The following is a 19,386-nucleotide window of genomic DNA, read 5'->3' on the forward strand; positions in this document are numbered from 1 at the left end:
ATACGTCGTCATCAGAATTTTCCACATAGAATCCAAATTTATTTATTCATTAATCATTAAGAACAACTCAGTGTGTCCTTCAGTAGACTGCATGAATGATGTATGAGAAGGGAATTTGGTGTTCTGCAGTTATAGAAGTTTCTCTTTGCGGGCCTGACGAAGTCCAATAATCTTTTAAAAGGATCAGCTATACGAACATATCTCAAGCTTCAACATCTGTCCCAGTGTCCTAGAACTGGCAGCTGCTATCCCAAGCTTTGGACAGATGTCATCCTCAACTCTGTTACCTAACTAGGAGATTGAATTTGGGACCTTATGCATACAAACCATGTACCTCATCTCTGAGCTATGGCATCACATTAAAGCTCAAAGGTTTTTTGTTTAATTTTGTCTGTGATTTAATTCCTGGTATGAATGAGGAGCCACTGAGATGTAGTGGAGAGAATTTTACTCAGTCCATATGCAGTCATGACTGCCCTTGGGAAAGACCCACTCTGTAGTTAGCCTAACTTATGTCATAGAGTTGTTGTGAGGCTGAGCATTACAACTCACTCAGTGCCCTGAACTGTATGTAAAGAAATTATGGATGATGCTGTATGTTTGTCCTTAGGATAAGAAGGGTTAAAGTTCAGACTCCAGTGTTTTACAAAATTTTCTCAATGAGGCTTAAAAAACAGGGATGAACTGAACCAGGGGACACATCTCATGTAACTCGAAATCAGGCAGCTCTTTCTTTAATCAGTGATTTCAGTTTGTTAGAATAGAACACACAACAACACAGAACACACAGAAGAACCCCAACTTATATACAGTTTGGAACTGGCTAAACCACACCCCTAGAACAATAAGGTCCAATCATAAGTGAGTGCTTAGGACCAATAGGGTTTGTTCCCGCCAAAAGTCATAGTCTTCCGTGATTGGTCCATTGCACAATGACAGCCAATCAGGCTGTTGATTTTCAGATACTGAGAGTCTATGGAGCTTGTGACTGAAGCTCAGGCTCATTCTACAGTTCATGCTATCCAAATAACACAATACATAACACTGTCACTGTAGTGCACAAGGGCTTTTTTGGCCCTGGGAATTGCAGTGTAGTTCAAGAGTAGTATCAGCATGCTTGGGCTTGACCCAGTCCTGTTGTTGCATGAACATGGCTTTTGGAGCCCATTTTGGATTTTTTCTTTCATCCAGACAAGATGTTCTTCCCCACTCTCCATGATTCATGTCCAGAAAAAGTAAAAAACAAACAAACACCCTGCGTTCAGAATCCACAAAAGATTGGCTGTGAGGCTTTTGTGAGCTATTTTGCAGATAAAGTCTTGTTGCTCCACCATGACCTCACTGCCACAGTTGAGACAGTAACGGAACTCAAGGCTCCACACATGTCTTCTGGTCAAGTTCTGGATTATTTCAGTCTACTGAGCCTAGAGGAGGTTGACAGATTACTCTCACTTGTTCGCCTGACCACCTGTAGCCTCGATCTGTGCCCATCATGGCTGATCAAAGCTGGCTGTGATGGGTTGCGAGGGACACTAAGGGAGATCATCAACAAGTCCCTCATTGAGGGTCTGTTCCCTAGTGCACTAAAGGAGGCAGTGGTCTGCTGGCTCCTAAAAAAACCATCCTTGGACCCGACCGAATTAGCTAACTACTGGGCCCCTACCTGGGCGAATTGATTGAGAGGGCGGTGGCGATTCAGCTGCAGGGTTTTTTGGATGTCACCTCCACATTAGACCCCTTCCAGCCTGGTTTCCAACCAGGCCATGGGACAGAGATGGTCCTGGTCGCCCTCACAGATGATCTCCAGAGGCATCTGGATCGAGGCGGTATGACAGTGTTGTTGTTGTTAGACCTATCGGCAGCAATAGCATTCAACATGATTGACCATCAACTACTAATCCACTGCCTCGCCGATACTGGAATTTGGGGGTTTGCCTTGCAGTGGCTCTCCTTCTTCCTTCAGGGTTGGGGACAAAAGGTGGCCATTGGGGAACAGCTATCCAAAAGGCACCCACTAGTCTGTGGAGTGCCCCGAGAAGTGGTGCTTTCCCCAACGTTATTCAACATCTATATGCGCCCCCTTGCCCAGATTGCCCAGAGACATGGACTAGGCTGTTACCAATATGCAGATGACACCCAGCTCTATCTGCTGTTGGACGACTAGTCAGACTCTAGTCTGGGAGATCTGAACGTGGTGTTGAAAGCTGTGGCTGGTTGGCTTAGACTGAATTGACTGAAATTGAATCCGACGAAGACGGAGGTCCTGTGCCTGAGTCAGAGTGGACCAAGGTTAGGGATCCCTCTCCCGACCTTCAATGGGGCACCATTGGTGCCAGCGCCAGAGGTTAGGAGTTTGGGAGTGCTTCTGGATGCCTCCTTAACGATGGAGGCCCAGGTAGCAGCCACTGCGAAGTCTGCCTTTTACCATCTGCAGCTGAGTAAGCAGCTGGTTCCCTTCCTTGAATGCAATGACCTGGCAAAAGTGATCCACGCAATGGTCAACTCGAGATTGGATTATTGTAATGCTCTCTACATGGGGCTGCCCTTGTTCCAGGTCTGGAAGCTGCAGCTGGTGCAGAATGCAGTGGTGAGGCTGTTGTGTCTTCCCGTGCGGGAGCACACCCAGCCCACCCTAAAAGTACTGCACTGGCTGCCTGTAGCATACCAAATTAGGTTCAAGGTACTGGTTCTTACCTTTAAAGCCCTATATGGTCAGGGACCTACTTACCTATGGGACCGCCTTTCCCCATATGTTCCCCAGAGAGCACTAAGATCGGGGTCCAAAAACCGGTTGGCCCTCCCAGGCCCTAAAGAAGCCAGGCTAGCCGTGATGAGGGCCAGGGCCTTTTCTGTGGTGGCCCCACACTGGTGGAATGAGCTCCCGGATGACATCAGGGCCCTGCGGGACCTTTTATAGTTCCACAGGGCCTATAAAACTGAGCTCTTCCACCAGGCCATTGATTAGGGGCTGCCTCTTAATATGTGGCCCTGGCCACAACATCAGTACCAACTAAGAGCCTGGCAAGAACCCGAACTATGGTGGTAGGGGTCCATCTGGATGCTGAAAGAATACCGCTATCACTCACCATGTCTACTAGCACTTACGATTTTATATGTTGTGGTTTTATGTAAATTTTATATTTTAACATATTTTGAGGTGTATATATATATATATAGTAAGCCACCCTGAGCCTGCCTTAGCGGGGAGGGTGGGATATAAATTAAACAAATAAAATAATGAATAAAATAAATCCATGGTAATTCTGGATTTCATTGGCATCCCTGTCTGGAAGCTCATTCTCCTTGAAATGCCACTCAAAAGTGTCTTTGTTGCTACGTTTCGAAGGTCAGATGCTGGAACTGAAAGAAATGGTTGTGGGCTGATTGAAAAGGAATATGGCACAGGGTAGTTCCCGGGTAGTAACCATAGATCCCAATTGAAGCTGAGTGCTGTCTAAATGCATAACATTGCATGGAGGCCCTGCAAGCTGATGCACTTCTTACTGAAAAGGAATCACCTGTGCAGGTTTCTCCCTATGGTTGCCAGATTTGGGTTGGGGAATACCTGGAGATTTGGGAGGTGGAGCCTGGGGAGGGCAGGGTTTGGGGTGTAATGTCATAGAGTCTACCCCCCCCCCAAAGCAGCCATCTTCTCTAGGTAAACTGATCTTGATCATCTGGAGATCAATTGTAATAGTGAGAGATCTCCAGGTGCCACCTGGAGGCTGGCAACCGTATTTCTCCCTGCTTTCCTAAATGACAAAATCCTCTCCTCTCCTCCTCTGCAGTTGGAGGAAACTAAGGCAAGATGACCCTCTGTTGCATTTAGCACTATGCCATTCAGTGACCTATATTTCCAATGTGCTTTTAGTGCATTTCTGTGTCAGCATGGTTGTGTTCAGTGTTGCAATAATAACTATCGGGACTTTAGAGAAGGAAGAGCATGTTTTCTTTTCCTTGGGATGCGAGTTCCTTTAATAAAAAATAAAACAGATAAAAGCTTTTCTCATCGGTGAAAAGCATCTCAAAGTAACTGGCAGTTTCTATTTTTAAGCTTGCATTCTCCCCCCCCCCCCAATAATGGGGAGTTATTGCAGCAACAGGTCAGGCTGCTTGCTGCACAGTGACCTCTACTGTTGAAATGATGAAACTGCAGACACTTAAGAGAGAAGTGTGTAATTGTCCCCATCTGCAGATCCTGATTTGTGCAGAGAGACTGTAAAACTACCAGGAGCTTTGAATCAGGGAAAGGGAGTCTTCAGTGTTCAGTCTAACTTTCAGATCTGCATTTCTCTATGATGATGTACAAAACCTGTTTGTTCTCATTCTCGTTCTCTCTCTCTCTCTCTCACACACACACACAAACACACTCCAGTCACCAATAGTTTAATTTTCAGCTACCTTAAACCACGCTGAAGAGAATATGGGTTGTGGTTCTTTGGTGCTCATTTATTTATTTCATTTATCATCTGGTATAGTGTAGTCGTTAAGTGTGCAGACTCTAATATGGGAGAACCGGGTTTGATTCTCCACTCTACCACTGGCAGCTGGATGACCTTGGGCAAGTCATAGTTCTGACAAGAGCTGTCCTTGAAAGAGTTCTCTCAGCCCCACCTACCTCACAGGGTGTCTGTTGTGGGGAGGGGAAGGGAAAGGAGTTTGTAAGTCACTCTAAGACTCCGAGTGAAGGGCGGGATATAAATCCAACCTCCTCCTTTCCCCCTCCTCTTCTTACTGAGACTCAGGGTGGATTTCAATGCAATAAAGACCAGTAAAATCTTACAATAAACCATGCAATAAAACTGGATTGTAGAGTAAGAGACAATGAAATAAAAAACAATGTAATAATACAATAAACAATGCAGTTTGAGGGGGAGAAAGAAAGAGAACAAAAGTGCCTACAATTATTCACAGACAATTAAGCTACCATCAGTGTCCCCTGGGGGGGGGAATCTTTTTTTCTGTGTATTTTCTAAAGTGGAGTATAATCAAAGGGAGATGAGAATAGCACCCTTTGGACTCAAAACCTGAGTGGATCCAGTGATAAGATACAACCCTGAGATTGTCAGGCCATAAATAGTTACTGTCAGTCTTTGTTTCTGAACTTCAGATCTATCTGGCTGTCAGTGTGGGGGCAGGAAGGGTATACCACATAACTGGAAGTTTGACAGTCTCTATTGCCATGGTTTCTCCCTTGCATAATGTAAGTGATAGAGTCATTGTAGTTCTGATTCTTGATGGAAGCAAACAATAATCTCCTGTGACGGACTGTACTTTTTAAAAGTGTAGAAGGGCTTTACAAACAGCTAAAGGACTGTGAAGGGTGAATTCTTCACAGAAACAGAGCACCGTGAGTGACAGGCTGCTCCAAGCAATTTGACTGGTTAGCATCAGCTGAGCGGAGGAGAATTCAGCCCTGACTGAGAACAGTTTAACACAGACAGGAGAACTGGGAAAAGTTGGCAAGGACTAGTGGGTAGTTAGATGGAGACCCCCTTTTGGGCCGAAGAAAGGGGATAGATCTTCTAGTGAGAGGAGAATTTCCCTACCCAGTCAAACAGGGAGTTAACTCTGAAGAATGGAGAGATCCTTAGTCTGGTGTGGTTAGAAACTGCCTTTAGAGGCCTTAAGTGTCAGTTAAAAACTCATTATGAGTACTGGTATTTCAAAAGAATGGGTTTTGGTACTAGAAAGACTGTACTAGCCTTCTGGAAACCAAAAGTGTCAGAGAATACTCAAATAAACTGTACTAGAGTGTTTGGGGGAAACACTGGAACAAAAGCGTCTCAACATAAAGACTCAAGTCACTGTGAAAAGCTTAAGAAACTCCCTTTAGCCTGAAACATAAGAACTAAAGTCTGTGCATGTACTGGTTTTACCTCAGAAATTTTAGTTATATTGAGTTTTTAGTTAGTTAATTTAATTTAGTTAGTTAATTTTAGTTATATTGAAATATATTCAGTTTTAATTACATTGTCTTACCTAAGAAATTTTATCCCTAATTTCACCTGACCTTTCCCCTCTATGTTAAACAATTGGAAATGCAAAAATGTCTCGAGTGCTATTTAAGTTAAAGGGGGCTCTCAGTCCTTCCCTCAGGTTCTGCACTGCAGTGCAGACAGCCAAAATATTATACTGTGACAGAGTGGGACAGCCAGAATTCCTCAGGAAAGAAGAAAACACATTACTAGAGTGGCTCAGTCAGACAAGTAAACGGAGATAAAATCTTGCCTCTGAGAGGAAGTGCACAGGAGGCATCATATCAGTAAGGCATACTGAGAACTTTGCAGAGAATACAGTTGCCACAGGCAAACATGCTGTGTTCGGCCTCCAAGCCCTACACTCAAGTCTCTGAGCTTCTGAATAACTCATCCTGTTCTTATTGTTCACTGCCTGACTCAAACACTGACCCAGGCTACTTTGGTATATAAGTCTCATTAAGCTGCTTTTGCACCTGTGCAGTAGGGAAATCAGTTTCCCCACAAGGTCAGGTCATTAATATGTACAGATTATTGTGTCCTCCCTCCCCAACATGCATTGCTCATGCATGTCTAATCCTAACATTCATTAAGGGTAGATGCATCTTCCAAGTTGCATCTTCCAAGTTACCAACCATGGGATGGACCATTTAATGCTGCTTCCTGGCATCCTTCTCTTTTCTTCATCAGTAGGGCTCAGGAATGGTATACATTCTGGGCAATACTGGTGCACATGGGACTCCCGTGGGCTTATCAGCAGTATCATATACCCCAATGAATTTCCCCTCCTTCTGATAACTATAGAATGGTGGATGCGTCTATTGAATAGCTGTGAATCTCTCCTGTGTTCAATCATTTTCTTCTGCCAGTGCATAGGGGGAAGTGACTGTTGCAGTCTGGGGAGGTCTGCCATAAAAGAAGAGAGCAGGGGTGACAATGAGCTTAGACATAGTCACAGGAGGTACTTTAGCCAGCATTCTGAAGGGGGGGGCACAAGTGGCAGGATGAAGAGGTGAGTACTTGGAGACAGATATCTATTTTCTATGAGAGTAGCCTGATACCCGTGCTTCTCTATGGTATTTAACTTCCATAAATCCAGTTATAATATTGATGATGTAAAGTTTGAAATGTAACATTTGTTGTAGGAATTCTAATGGAGAAAATTGTAGTGTAAAAACTGAAGTGAGACATATGTACTTTTTTTCTCTACTGAAGGACCTCTCTGTAGACTGCTGGGGCAAGCTCCCTAATGGCTTTAAGAACCCTGCAACCGCTGCTGCACCTGACAGACTACCACCTGTTAGGTGTAGGAGGTGGGGGGAGTGTGTTGGAAGCCATCAGAGAGGCTGGGCCAGCAGCATCACTAAGGTGATCCTGCTGGGAAGCTATAGGGAGGCTGGGCCAGTAGCTTTGCTTCACCTCACAGGCGGTTGGCCACTCCTGATTTCCTCAACTGCCATTAGCTCTCTGTAGTCCTCTGTAACTTTTTTTTTTTACCTCAGAACACTGATCTCTGTAGCTGACCAATCAGAGAGGGAGGGGTGCAGGGAGGCGCTGGAAACCACATAGGAATCAATGGGGGGGAGCATATTTTACCCCTTTTGACTCCTTTAGGGGTCGAATTTCTAAAAATTGCTTCTCAGTGAGCATCTACGCCATGGTAGGAGCACTCTCCCCGAATTTCATGTTTCTAGGTCCAGCGGTTTGGCCTGGACATTGATTTACGGTGAGGGGACTTTCTTTTATATATATAGAAGTGCAGTTTTTCCCCAGACTCACTGTACAAACATAGCATATGACTCAGACTGATATTTGGGAGGTGTTGATGTAATGAAAGGACAATGACTGAGAATGTGAACAACAGTGTGACTTGTCCTAGATACATTAACTGTCCCCCACCCCCAATATAATCTGTGAAACTGACCCTTGTTGGGATACAGGATATATGGTATATGTCAACACACTGTATTCTGGGGCATGCTCTGTGTGTGAGTGTTGTGGGGGGCAATGAACAGTGACTGCTATCTAACAGCATGGTTTAATTTTCCATCTGTTTTCCTATGCGCCTTGGAGTAGAGAGGCCCTCAGATGGAATGGCCAATAGTATCATCTCTTAAAGGGAGTAAACTTGTGCTCTAGGATTCCCTGATGCACACCAAGTTGCAGATGACAGGCACAGGGAATTCTCTGAAACATTATTGGTGACCAGAAAGCAAAGTGCTGGCACAGAGACTAGGCAAACTAGAGCCAGTTTGGTGTCGTGTTTAAGTGCGCGGACTCTAATCTGGGAGAACCAGGTTTGATTCCCCACTCCTCCACTTGATGACCTTGGGCAAGCCGTAGCTCTGATAAGAGCTGTTCTTGAAAAAAGAGCAGTTTCTGTCAGAGCTCTCTCAGCCCTACCTACCTCACAGGGTGTCTGTTGTGGGGAGGGGAAGGGAAAGGAGTTTGTAAGCCGCTCTGAGACACCTTTGGGTAGTGAAGGGCGGGGTATAAATCCAATCTCTTCTTCTTCTTAAAAGGGAGGGCAGGAGACAATAGCCCACTACAGATGATGTTATGCACATTAAAATCAATGTATGTAGAAGGGGAGTGGGCACGAGGTGGCCTAACTACCACCTTTGCATGATTGCCAGCTCATGATTATGGTGTCTACATGCATAGGCTATATTCCCTTGATCAGCTTATTAAAACATTTGTGCCAAAGGGGAGCGGGCCCTCACTCATATACTTTTTATTTGTTTATTTAGATGTTTATAACCTGCTTTTCTTCCCACTGAGGACCCAAAGCTGCTTCCAAAACTGTTCTCCTTTCCTCTATTTTATCCTTACAACAACCACCCTTTAAGTTAGCTGTGGCTGACAGAGAGTGATTGGCTCACCCAGCAAGCTCCATGGCAGAGTGAGGATTCAGACCTAGGTCTCCCAGATCCCAGTGCAGCACTATAAGCACCACAGCATGTAGACTCCCATGCTGTAAAGCCATCAATTGCATGTAAGTGGGGGGGCAGTATGCACACGCCTGTTCCCCATTTATACATGGATATTGGCTGTAAAGTGCTATTTTTAGTGGATACCAGAGGAACTGCTGTGGTAGTCTATTGCACCAAAGAGTCTTGCGGGATCTTAAGAACCGATGGATCTGACTAAGTTGGCAGTGGCTCATGAAAGCTCATTCTGCAATTAAATTAGTTAAAAACTTTTGATGTAAACAGAGTTATTTTAAGCATAGACTGAAGTGTGCCTCCAATTACATTCCACAGAAAAATTCTACTCATGGACTCACTGTGTGAAGGTGGCTAAAAATGGAAGTCATAGCTCTGAGTAACCACCTTTGTTAGAAATATTAAGCAACCATTCTCTTTTGAACCTAGGCTTATAGGTAATGTTGGAGGGTGAAAAAGAACAAGAAAAATCAATATTACTTCTAAAATCATATCTACACTACAAATGTATCTTGGTTTTATACCAATTTGCACCGCCCCACACCGCATATCTTTCAGAAATCCTAATGCAGAAGTGCTGTACAATTCTTGGGACTTTTGAAAAATACTGAGGGGAAAGTAAGAACATTTAAAGATTGTATAGTTGTGCCTCACAGAGAGTAGTAATCAAATCACAACACTGATTCTGCTTCCTCCAGAACATTTGTGGGGGTTTGTTGTTGATCCCTACTCCCCAGGCCACCCCCCCCCCCCAAATCTCTAGGAATTTCCCAAAATGAAGTGGGTAATCTGAAGAGGGGATGAAACTAAGGCCCTCCTTCCTGGGATTCTGACAAATCTGAACTTCTCACCCCTCTCTTCTGCCTGTTCTGTTAATCCTCAGAGTAAATCAGGGATTTGCTGTCACCAATCTGGTTTTGGATTTTACTGTAACTAGGAGATGGCTTAGATTACCCCATTTTGTCTTCTGATTCTCTGAGCAGCATTTTCTTGCACAAGGGAGTTGTTATCTGGACATGAAACCGAGCCTGAGACATGAGAACCCTGGCAGAGTTAGCAAGGAAGTACAAACAGCTATTAAGAACTTGCAGTTTTTAAAAAAAACACTGAATATTTGGCCTGAACTTCAGTCCCAGAAAATACCCTCCTGGGATAACAGATTAAAGGGAAGTCAGGCAAGAAAATGACAAATAATTCCCTAATGCAACCACCCTGAACAATCCCTTAGTTCTCCTATTTCTTTAGTCCCAACCCCAAATCATGACAATCCATGCCACCTGTGTGAGTGCAGTGTTTCCTATCCACAGTAACTACCTTGCTGAGTACCTCCAAGAAAATGCACACTGAGGTCTTAGGAAAGAGGGTTTTATAAGTTTCTGCAGATCCCTGCTGCCTTCCTCAGGATTGGTTACAATTTTCCCTCCAGAATGGACAAAATGAATCCTGAGGCCTGAATTTCCCATGGGAATGCTAGGATAAAAAAGGGGGACTAGGAGGAAGAAGAAGAATTGGTTTTATACCCTGCCCTTCACTACCTGAAGGAGTCTCAGAGCATTTTAAGATCGCCTTCCCTTTCTCTCCCCATAACAGACACCCTGGCTGCATTCACACAGGCAGTTTAATCCACTGTTGCCCCGCCTCAAATTAAGACAGGTTATTTTGTGGCAGAGAATCCTGACCAGACTCACCCGTTTTAGCACGCTTCAATGCCGTTTTACCCCTCCTTGCATGACCAGACGGCAGAAAGCAGGGAGTCTGCCTGTCAGCCATTTTTTTAGAAGTTTGCCCTTAGGAGCATGCCCAGAAGCACTCGGCATACTGGGATATGGAGTTCATGGGGCTGTCCGCCATTTTCTTTTAAAATTAAGTCCACAGAGAGCCAGTTTGGTGTAGTGGTTGAGTGCGCGGACTCTAATCTAGGAGAGCCGGTTTTGATTCCCCACTCCTCCACTTGCACCTGGCTGGATGACCTTGGGCAAGCTGTAGTTCTGATAAGAGCTGTTCTTGAAAAAGAGCAGTTTCTGTCAAGAGCTCTCTCAGCCCCACCTACCTCACAGGGTGTCTGTTGTGTGGAGGGGAAGGGAAAGGAGTTTGTGAGCCGCTCTGAGACACCTTTGGGTAGTGAAGGGCGGGGTATAAATCCAATATCTCCTCTTCCCTCTTCTTCTCACAGAGCAATTGCACAAGTGGTGAAGAGACTGCTGGGAAATGGAGTCCACTGCCGTTCTCCCTCTAATCTTTTCCATTTACCCCTTCCCCAAACGATGTTAAAAAGCTGCGGAAAAAGGGGTGTCTTTCTTTGCGAGTTTTTCAAAAGAAAACAAGGTTTTGAGCAGCCCCCCCCCCTGGGAGGGGAGAGGTGTATATATACAGTAATGCGATCCTCACTAACGGGGGGGTTGGGGGGTGGGGTGGCCAGAAAGCAAGAGTTCAGTGAGACCTGCCTGACTGCTTGGCTGTACAACAGAGTGACTAGACGACAGGAAATCCATTTTTGAAGCGGCTCAGACCAACAGGACCGGACTTTATCAGGTATCAAAAAAACACGGGGCAAGGGGAGGGGGGAATGGAACTCAGGCACGACAGACAGCTGTTGCTGTCTGATCGTGCACTTTAAATCCATAAGGTAACAGCAAGGGGAACAGATCAAATTGCCATGTGAACGCAGCCCCTGTAAGGTCGGTGGAGCTGAGAGAGTTCTGAGAGAGCTGTGATTGACCCAAGATCACCCAGTTGGCTTTATGTGGAGTAGTGGGGAATCAAACCCAGTTCTCCAGATTAGAGACTGCAGCTCTTAACCACTATACCAAACTGAGGGAAATTCTCCATTAACCATATTATCAAAAGACATCACAGGAGAAGGCATGTGAATATAGAAGCAATATTTCTATACACTCCTGTTAAGGAGTTCAGATGTCAAAGAGTAGCCCTCCCTCTGAGGGACTAGGAAGGCCACAAAGACCAAAAACCCTGGCAAAAGATGGGAGGAACTCAGCTAGGATTGCACTGCAGCAGGGGAGCTGTGAGGACGAAATGGAATAATCTCCTGTATGTTGCCATGAGCTCCTTGCCTGTATAACAAAGTATAAGTGTACTAAATGACAAATTGGCCCGAAAATGGGTGTCTGTGGCAGCATTTTGGCCCATAGCCACCTTCTGTGCTGTGATTGTATTGGTAAGCAGGAAGCAAAAGAAGGATGTTCTTTACCAAAGCCACAACCATCCTCAAGCGCAAAGAGAACTTGTAAAGAAATGTTAGGCTATTACCCTTCTTTGAGGCTAGCCAAAAAATGTTCCCTGAAGCTGCGTTATTAGAGGAGAGCACACATAATTGCCTTGGATTATGGACCAAAGAATCAACGGACATTGGTATACTTGGTACATTTTCAAAATATGCTAAATTAGAAAATTGCATAGATAATGCATGGCATTGGTTTATTTTTAGCAAGTTTGCTTTTGCAGAAAGAGTTCTAGATGTTCAGTCAAGCCATTGTTTCTGCTTTAATGGATACATTTCTCTTATGTGAGGTTATAAAAAAAGAAAATGCCCACTTAAGTGAGCAGGCATCTATCAAATACCTTATAGAAGGAATGCTGCTGCAAGAGAGTGGACAGGGATACAAACTTCACAGACCTTTTATTGGGATCTCTGTTAATGTTTTGGGTACAGCCTCTTAAAATCTTGCCACTGAATTGTAAATGGAATAAGCTCTATATTTTCCAGGAACTTTGAGTCCCCTCAAACCTTAACACTTCAATGACACTACTAATTAGAAAGGCAATTTTATTTATAGATGTGTTAATTAGTGTTTTGTCAGACTTATTTTCCATGACTTATTTTCCATGAATATCATCTGGACATAACATGCTGTATCCTACTGTAGTACAAGGAAGAAGAACTTGATCTTTGTTTTCCTTCCCCGTCCCCCATGAAAGACCCTCATAAACAAAATGCACTGTGGCAATGGGGGGGGGGGTTTGCCGTGAGGAGAGAAAATGGAACAAAATTGCCTGCCTCCCTTTCATAGAAATGGGAAGCTTACTCTGCCATTCTTCCTCTACCACTGTGAGGCATTTTTTGCCCGAGTCCTCTTCTTCATTTCAGACCCCTCATACCACTCTGCATTTTCTTTAGAAGTGCAGACCAACTCTTAGCTGAGGAAATCGAAGTGAGAAGTTCCCCCTCCACAAGTTCTTTCCACGTATGCTACCATAGGATTCAGTCCAATTAGAAAATTGTTTATATCTGTAGATGGGCTACAGATGTCATGTCAGGGCTAAATGTTTTCAGGTTCTTACCAAGCATCATTTGATCCACAAAAATTTATGCTAGATAAGGCAAGATATTTGTAAGTAGGTTGGGTTTAGCAGTTTACCGGTTGGGTTTAGCAGTTCACATTCATTTTGATCATTTGTATTGAAGATTGAAACAGTTTCAAACATAAAATATTCCCAAACTTTAGATAACCATAAATTAATTGTCAGAGGACATTTATCTTTCCATTTTTTGGCAATGCTGTTTTTCGCAGCTGTAAGGAGTATATTAATCAATTTTCTCTGTTTGTTAGGAATTGCACTCTCTGGCCATAGATTTAGTAACATCAATCGAGGATCTAAAGGAACATCACAACCAGTAAGAATCAAAATTTGAGATCGAACTTGAGACCAAAATTTAGAAATGAATCTACATGACCACCATGTATGATAGTAAGTCGCTTTCTCCCCGCAGAGTTTCCAACAGAGAGGGGAGATCGATGCAGACATATGTGAGAGTTTAACCGGCAGAGGTCATTTCGGGGGGGAATGCGGGAGAACGCAGTTCCCCTGGGTGAGGTGCAGGGGGCGGGGCACATGACGAAGCCCCGCCCCTGCTTCTGGCCGTCCCGCTTCCGGCCCTCATTCAGCCAGGAGGAGGCAGGAGAAGAGGGAGGGTAAGTTGCTTCCTCCCCGCCTCTCCCCACCCCTGCCTGCCTGGGGCCAGGGAGGGCCTTGGCGGGGCTTCCTCGCACTCCTGCTGGCCTTGCAGGTCCACCGCCGGGCCCCTGATGTCAGGGGGTGTGGCATATGCTAATGAGTTATGCTAATGAGTTCCCCTAGCTCTTTTTCTACGAAATGACCCCTGTTAACCGGAGTTAAATACCATCGCGACAATACCTTATAAGAGGTTTCAAGGATTTCTGATGATTTAGATAAAGTAGTTTGTGTTCTCCAAATAGAGGACCATTGATCATCAGTTAACTGAGTATTAAAATCCGCACCCCAAGCATTTTGGTAGCTGAGATGAGCATCAATATTCTTAACACAAAGAATTCTATAAATTCTAGAGATTAAGTCCCCTCTCTGATGGTGTACTGTGTCTCTGCTGTATCCTGGAAGTGACTGGTTCTGGAATGTGAGGGGAACCTGGGAGGAGTTCTGAGATATTCCCAGAACAAGCATCACCACCTCCAGCCCTTCTCATCTTCATGCTTATGCTTGTGTGTGTGTGTGTTCTTGCAGCTCCTCTTGGTAACTGCTGCTGTGCCACTAGTGCCATTTTACACACATACATCTACTTTTTGAGCCAACTTGTTGATGCCACATTATCAATCTAATCTGGATGTGTGTGATTACATCACAAAGTGAATTTGGACTATAAGCAGAAAGTGTTTCTCTCATTGATTAGCTATGAAAGGGATGCATTTTTTAAATTTTTTATTTATAATCAAATTTATACCCCGCCCTCCCCGCAAAGCAGGCTCTGGGCGGCTTCCAACAACAATACTACAATACAAGATAAAAGCATAAATAGTACAAGATTAAAACATGACAATTAAAATAATACATTACAAATATTACAAAGTACTGGCGGCAGATAAGATAAACCAATGAGATGTGTTCAAATAAAGTGCTTTGATGTTATTCGGTGTTATTCAATGTTATTCGATAGTATTTGTGGCAGCTGCTGATGTCAACATTAAGGGCCATGAACTAAGATGGCGGCGGCCCCTAATTATATGCCTGGTGGAAGAGCTCCATCTTGCAGGCCCTGTGGAACTGTGAAAGGTCCCGCAGGGCCCTGATCTTTTCGGGGAGCTCGTTCCACCAGGTAGGGGCTGCCACCGAAAAGGCCCCGGCCCTAGTAGTGCTCTCTGGGGTATACATGGGGAAAGTCGATCCCGTAGGTATGCTGGATCCTGACCATATACTGAATACTGCAAACAAGGGAGTTCTTTTCACAGGTGAAGCACAGTGTTTCCTCTAAGCTGAGTTAGTGTGAGCTATCTCACAGTTTTTTAGCCTCTGGCTCACACATTTTTGTCTTAGCTCAGGAAGGATGGCTCCAGAGCAATCTAATTTATGCAGTAGCCAAATTGCTTGCTCACAACCTTAATGCCAGTAACTCACAAAGTAGAATTTTTGCTCACAAGACTCCTGTGAGACCCCAGTTCAGTTATACTCAACAACTCTCTCTTGGAAGTGATAAGTTTATTGAGGTATATGCAAGATCTAGAAAGTCACTGTGTTAGAACTAAAGACTTTTGGCAGGCACAAGCTTAATATAGGAGATTCAAAGAAAAGCCCTTTCCCCTTCCCCAAGCACACGTTCATACCACGCCTAACGTTGCCATCCCAGAGAGCTTCTCAAGGACACCTTCCCCTGGGAAAGGAAAGTTATGTCTTTTAGAAGCAAAGGTCTCATTTTCTCACTCACACCACCCCCTCTCCTAAGGAATTCCTTCCCCCCAGCAACAATGACAACCAAAGCAAGCAAAGCGTAGCAATATTTGACAACTCCACAGCTTTGAGGGAGCATTGGTGATGCAGATGTTCATAGGTGCTCCCTCTTGTAACTCAGCCTTATGTCATCTTACTCAACTAAGCAGTTACATGTGCAGGTATACAGCAGAGGTAATTATAATTGCCTATATAGACTTGCATTATAAAATATGCCTCTCACTTTAAAAAAAGACAGTTGTAACTATCATACAAGAAGTGTCAACTAAAAGAGAGCAGAAGGAACATGGCATTGTTAGCTAGAGTATATATCTTGGTAACTTGTTTTAAAAAGTTATGTTTGTATTTGTAGTAGCTAAGAATCACTAGGCACTCAAGATCAGCTATATAGTAATAAAGCATCTAATGTAAATAATAAACCCTAAGGGTAGATTTGGGAAATATGTCAGCATCTCAGTACATAAGTATAAACTTCCAGACAAACCTTTCAAAGTTCATTACCTTCTATCTCTTTAGTAATTAATACAGAACTTAGGAGATAGCTGACTTAAGCTGCAAGTAGTCCTCTCAGCATTAATGAATTCTGGTTAGGATTATAGACTAGATTGGTCTTAAAACACAATGACCATTTGAGATATTGCTTCTCAGAAGGTGTGATAATGCACATCTGTGCTTTAAAATATATGTAAAAGGGAAAAGTCTTCTGAAAATGGAAATTCTTAAAATTCGCCTTTGGCTTTTTTATTTCTCTTTGCTGGGAAATAAATGTGTGGCACATGTGTGGGTTTTTGTAGGGAACCATGTTTTGTTTTAACTAGTGCATACAGCCTATTTCTAATAATTCCCAGCTTTGTCTAGAGAAACTGATTTTTCTACTACTTGACAGTTACAGAGATATATACTTTTATTAACTAGGTGAATGCAAACCAGTGTTGTGAAGATATCTTTAAATCTTTTTACAGAAGCTTATAGAAAATCAGTGAGAACCTCAACTGAAAAAATAGTGAATTTCTTAATTTTGCTCTCAATATTGGAAATGGATATGTAAAAGAAATATTCGATACATCTGCTTTAATGGGACAGCCATAGTTTACCTGCAGTTTTTTGTTTTTTGTTTGTTTTGTTTTTTGGTATTTTTTATATGTGCATGTGTGTGTGTCTGTGCCTATGCACCTGGAAGTCATAGTGACCTCTGGTGACTGACCCCTACTGGGGGCCTGGAGGATATCCAGAGAGGTGAACATGAGAACATAAGAGAAGGCAATGTTGGATCAGGCCAATGGCCCATCCAGTCCAACATTCTGTCACACAGGGGCCAAAAATACCAGGTGCCATCAGGAGGTCCACCAGTGGGGCCAGGACACTAGAAGCCCTCCCACTGTTGCCCTCCCCAAACACCATCACTTGCCCCACTGAATAAAGGTGGCTGAATAAAGCCTGTGCCCAACTCCTGTCTGTGGTATCCCAAGGAGGTCTCTCATCCAAGTACTTGCCAGAGTTGACCCAGCTTAGCTTCTGAGATCTAACAAGATTGGGCTTGCCTGGGCTGTCCAGGTCAGGGCTTTTGTTTGTTTGTTTAATTGTATGCATTGCTATTAAGGATGTATTGTGGCTACAGAATCCCTGTGTGTATGTGCATATTTGTAGATTCTTTTATGTTGCACTGTTATTTTGAGACAATGGATCACTGATGAAGTCATTTTCAAAGTGCATTCGGGTCTGTTTTATCGTAACATAAGGAGTGTTTATATTTTTATTTACTTTTTGATATTGCTGTTTGTTAAGATGTATATATCATTTATTTTTAAGAGTATGATCCACAGCTATTTTTCCTCACTACCACCACCCCTTTTTGGCTTCTTGCAACTTCTAACTGTGGCATTTTTGTGAATCTTTAAGATGCACTGACATAGCTTTGGGATGAAGATGCCGTATGCAGAGTCAAACCAATTGGTCCATCTACTAACTGTACAATTCTATGCAGAGTTACATTAGTCTAAATCAGTATTTGGCCTACCACCCCCTTTTCCACTAAATATGTTGAAGGAAATGCAATTAGAAACTTTTGTACTATAGCCCATAATCCAGGATAAAGTGTAGGTATCTGCTTTTGCAGCCAGAACTGTTGGTAGCCATCTTTGAATTTAAATTTCAATTCCTCATTTGGTGTTACTTCTATAAGTTCTTCTTGTAATTCTGGAGATTCTTCTGTGTCTGTCCTTGAAAAAGGGTCCAAAACTCAGTCGGGTATGTTCATTTTAAGAATATCTTCAAATCGTTGATTAAAGTCAGAATAGAGACCCTCCAAGTGGTGACAATAGGTAAGCAAGTCTTCATCATGACTCTCTTGCACCCCCACACTAGGTGCAAGGCAGTTTACATAGTGTAATCCAAAAAGCAATCCAATACCCCAATTTCCTTAATCTTGAAATCATTACTTATCAGTGGCAGAGCAGGAATTCAAACCCAGATCTCCCAGAATCTTGACTGACACTCAGGGGTCAGATGGGGCCGGAGCACACAGGAGTGCCGCTCCGGGAGTGAGGAGCCCAGGGGGTGGGGTGGTCACATGACCAAGCCCCACCCCCTGCTCCCAGCAGGTCTCAGTCAGTGTCACAAGGATGCCAAAGAAGGAAGGTAAGTTGTCTGCCTACCTCCTCCTCCGCTTTCCCGGGCCCTGCCGACGTCTGCCCACCCCATCTTGTGCTTCCTGGGTCTGCAGCGATCAGTGGCGCACTGGGAGGCCAGCCACCCCATCCCAGCGCTTCCCGGGCCCGAGGTGATCTGTGGCGCCCCGGGAGGCCAGCCACCCCCGCCCCAGTGCTTCCCAGTGCTTCCCGGGCCCGAGGTGATCCGTGGCGCCCCGGGAGGGTAGCCACCCCATTCCGGCGCTTCCCGGGCCCACAGCGATCTGGGCGCCCCGGGAGGCCAGCCACCCCGGCCCAGTGCTTCCCGGGCCCACGGTGATCTGCGGCGCCCCGGGAGGCCAGCCACCCTGGCCCAGTGCTTCCCGGGCCTGTGGCGACCCAGGAAACTAGTCACCCAGCCCAGCATTTCCCGGGCCCGTGGCGATCCGGGAGGCCAGCCACACCATTCTGTGCTTCTTGGGCCCGCGACAATCCATGGCACCCCGGGAGGCCAGACACCCCATCCCAGCGCTTCCCGGGCCCGCAGCAATCCACAGTGCCCCGGGAGGCCAGCCACCTTGCCCAGCGCTTTCCGGGCCCGTGGCAATACACGGCACCCTGGGAGGCCCAGCCGTCCCATCCTGCACGTCTCAGACACCCCATCCCAGCGCTTCCCGGGCCCGCAGCAATCCACAGTGCCCCGGGAGGCCAGCCACCTTGCCCAGCGCTTTCCGGGCCCGTGGCAATACGCGGCGCCCTGGGAGGCCCAGCCGTCTCATCCTGCACGTCTCGGGGCATGCCGTGTGTGGGGTGGGGAGGCCATGCATGTGTGCATGCCCATGTGGGGTGGGGAGGCCATGCATGTCCTCCATCCCTTCTTGGTGACACGGCCTGGTGTGTGTGTGTTGTGGTGGAAAGGATGTGAGTGATCTCTCTTTCTCTTTCTCTTTTCCCCCATCTGTCTCTCACTCACTGTCTTTCTCTCTTTCTTCCCTTCCTCTCTGTTCCTCTCTCTTTCTGTATTTCTCTCTTTCCCCTTCATCGTCTCTCTCTCTCTCTCTCTCTCTCTCTCTCTCTCTCTCTCTCTCTCTCTCTCTCTCTTTCTCCCATCCCATCTCT

The 19,386-nt window shown here is 45.0% G+C and overlaps 1 protein-coding gene across 1 annotated transcript in view; it reads left to right on the top strand.

The window, feature by feature from the left end:
- RIMS1 (regulating synaptic membrane exocytosis 1) overlaps positions 1-19,386 on the top strand; it is a 517,496-nt gene that overhangs the window by 96,306 nt on the left and 401,804 nt on the right. Inside the window, exon 3 of the mRNA XM_015427952.1 lies at positions 8,769-8,782. Within this exon, the coding sequence (XP_015283438.1) occupies positions 8,769-8,782 (14 nt within the window). The remainder of the gene's footprint in view (positions 1-8,768; positions 8,783-19,386) is intronic.

Source organism: Gekko japonicus, unplaced genomic scaffold (assembly GCF_001447785.1).
Source record: "Gekko japonicus isolate JY-2015 unplaced genomic scaffold, Gekko_japonicus_V1.1 scaffold826, whole genome shotgun sequence".
Classification (NCBI taxonomy): Eukaryota; Metazoa; Chordata; class Lepidosauria; order Squamata; family Gekkonidae; genus Gekko; species Gekko japonicus.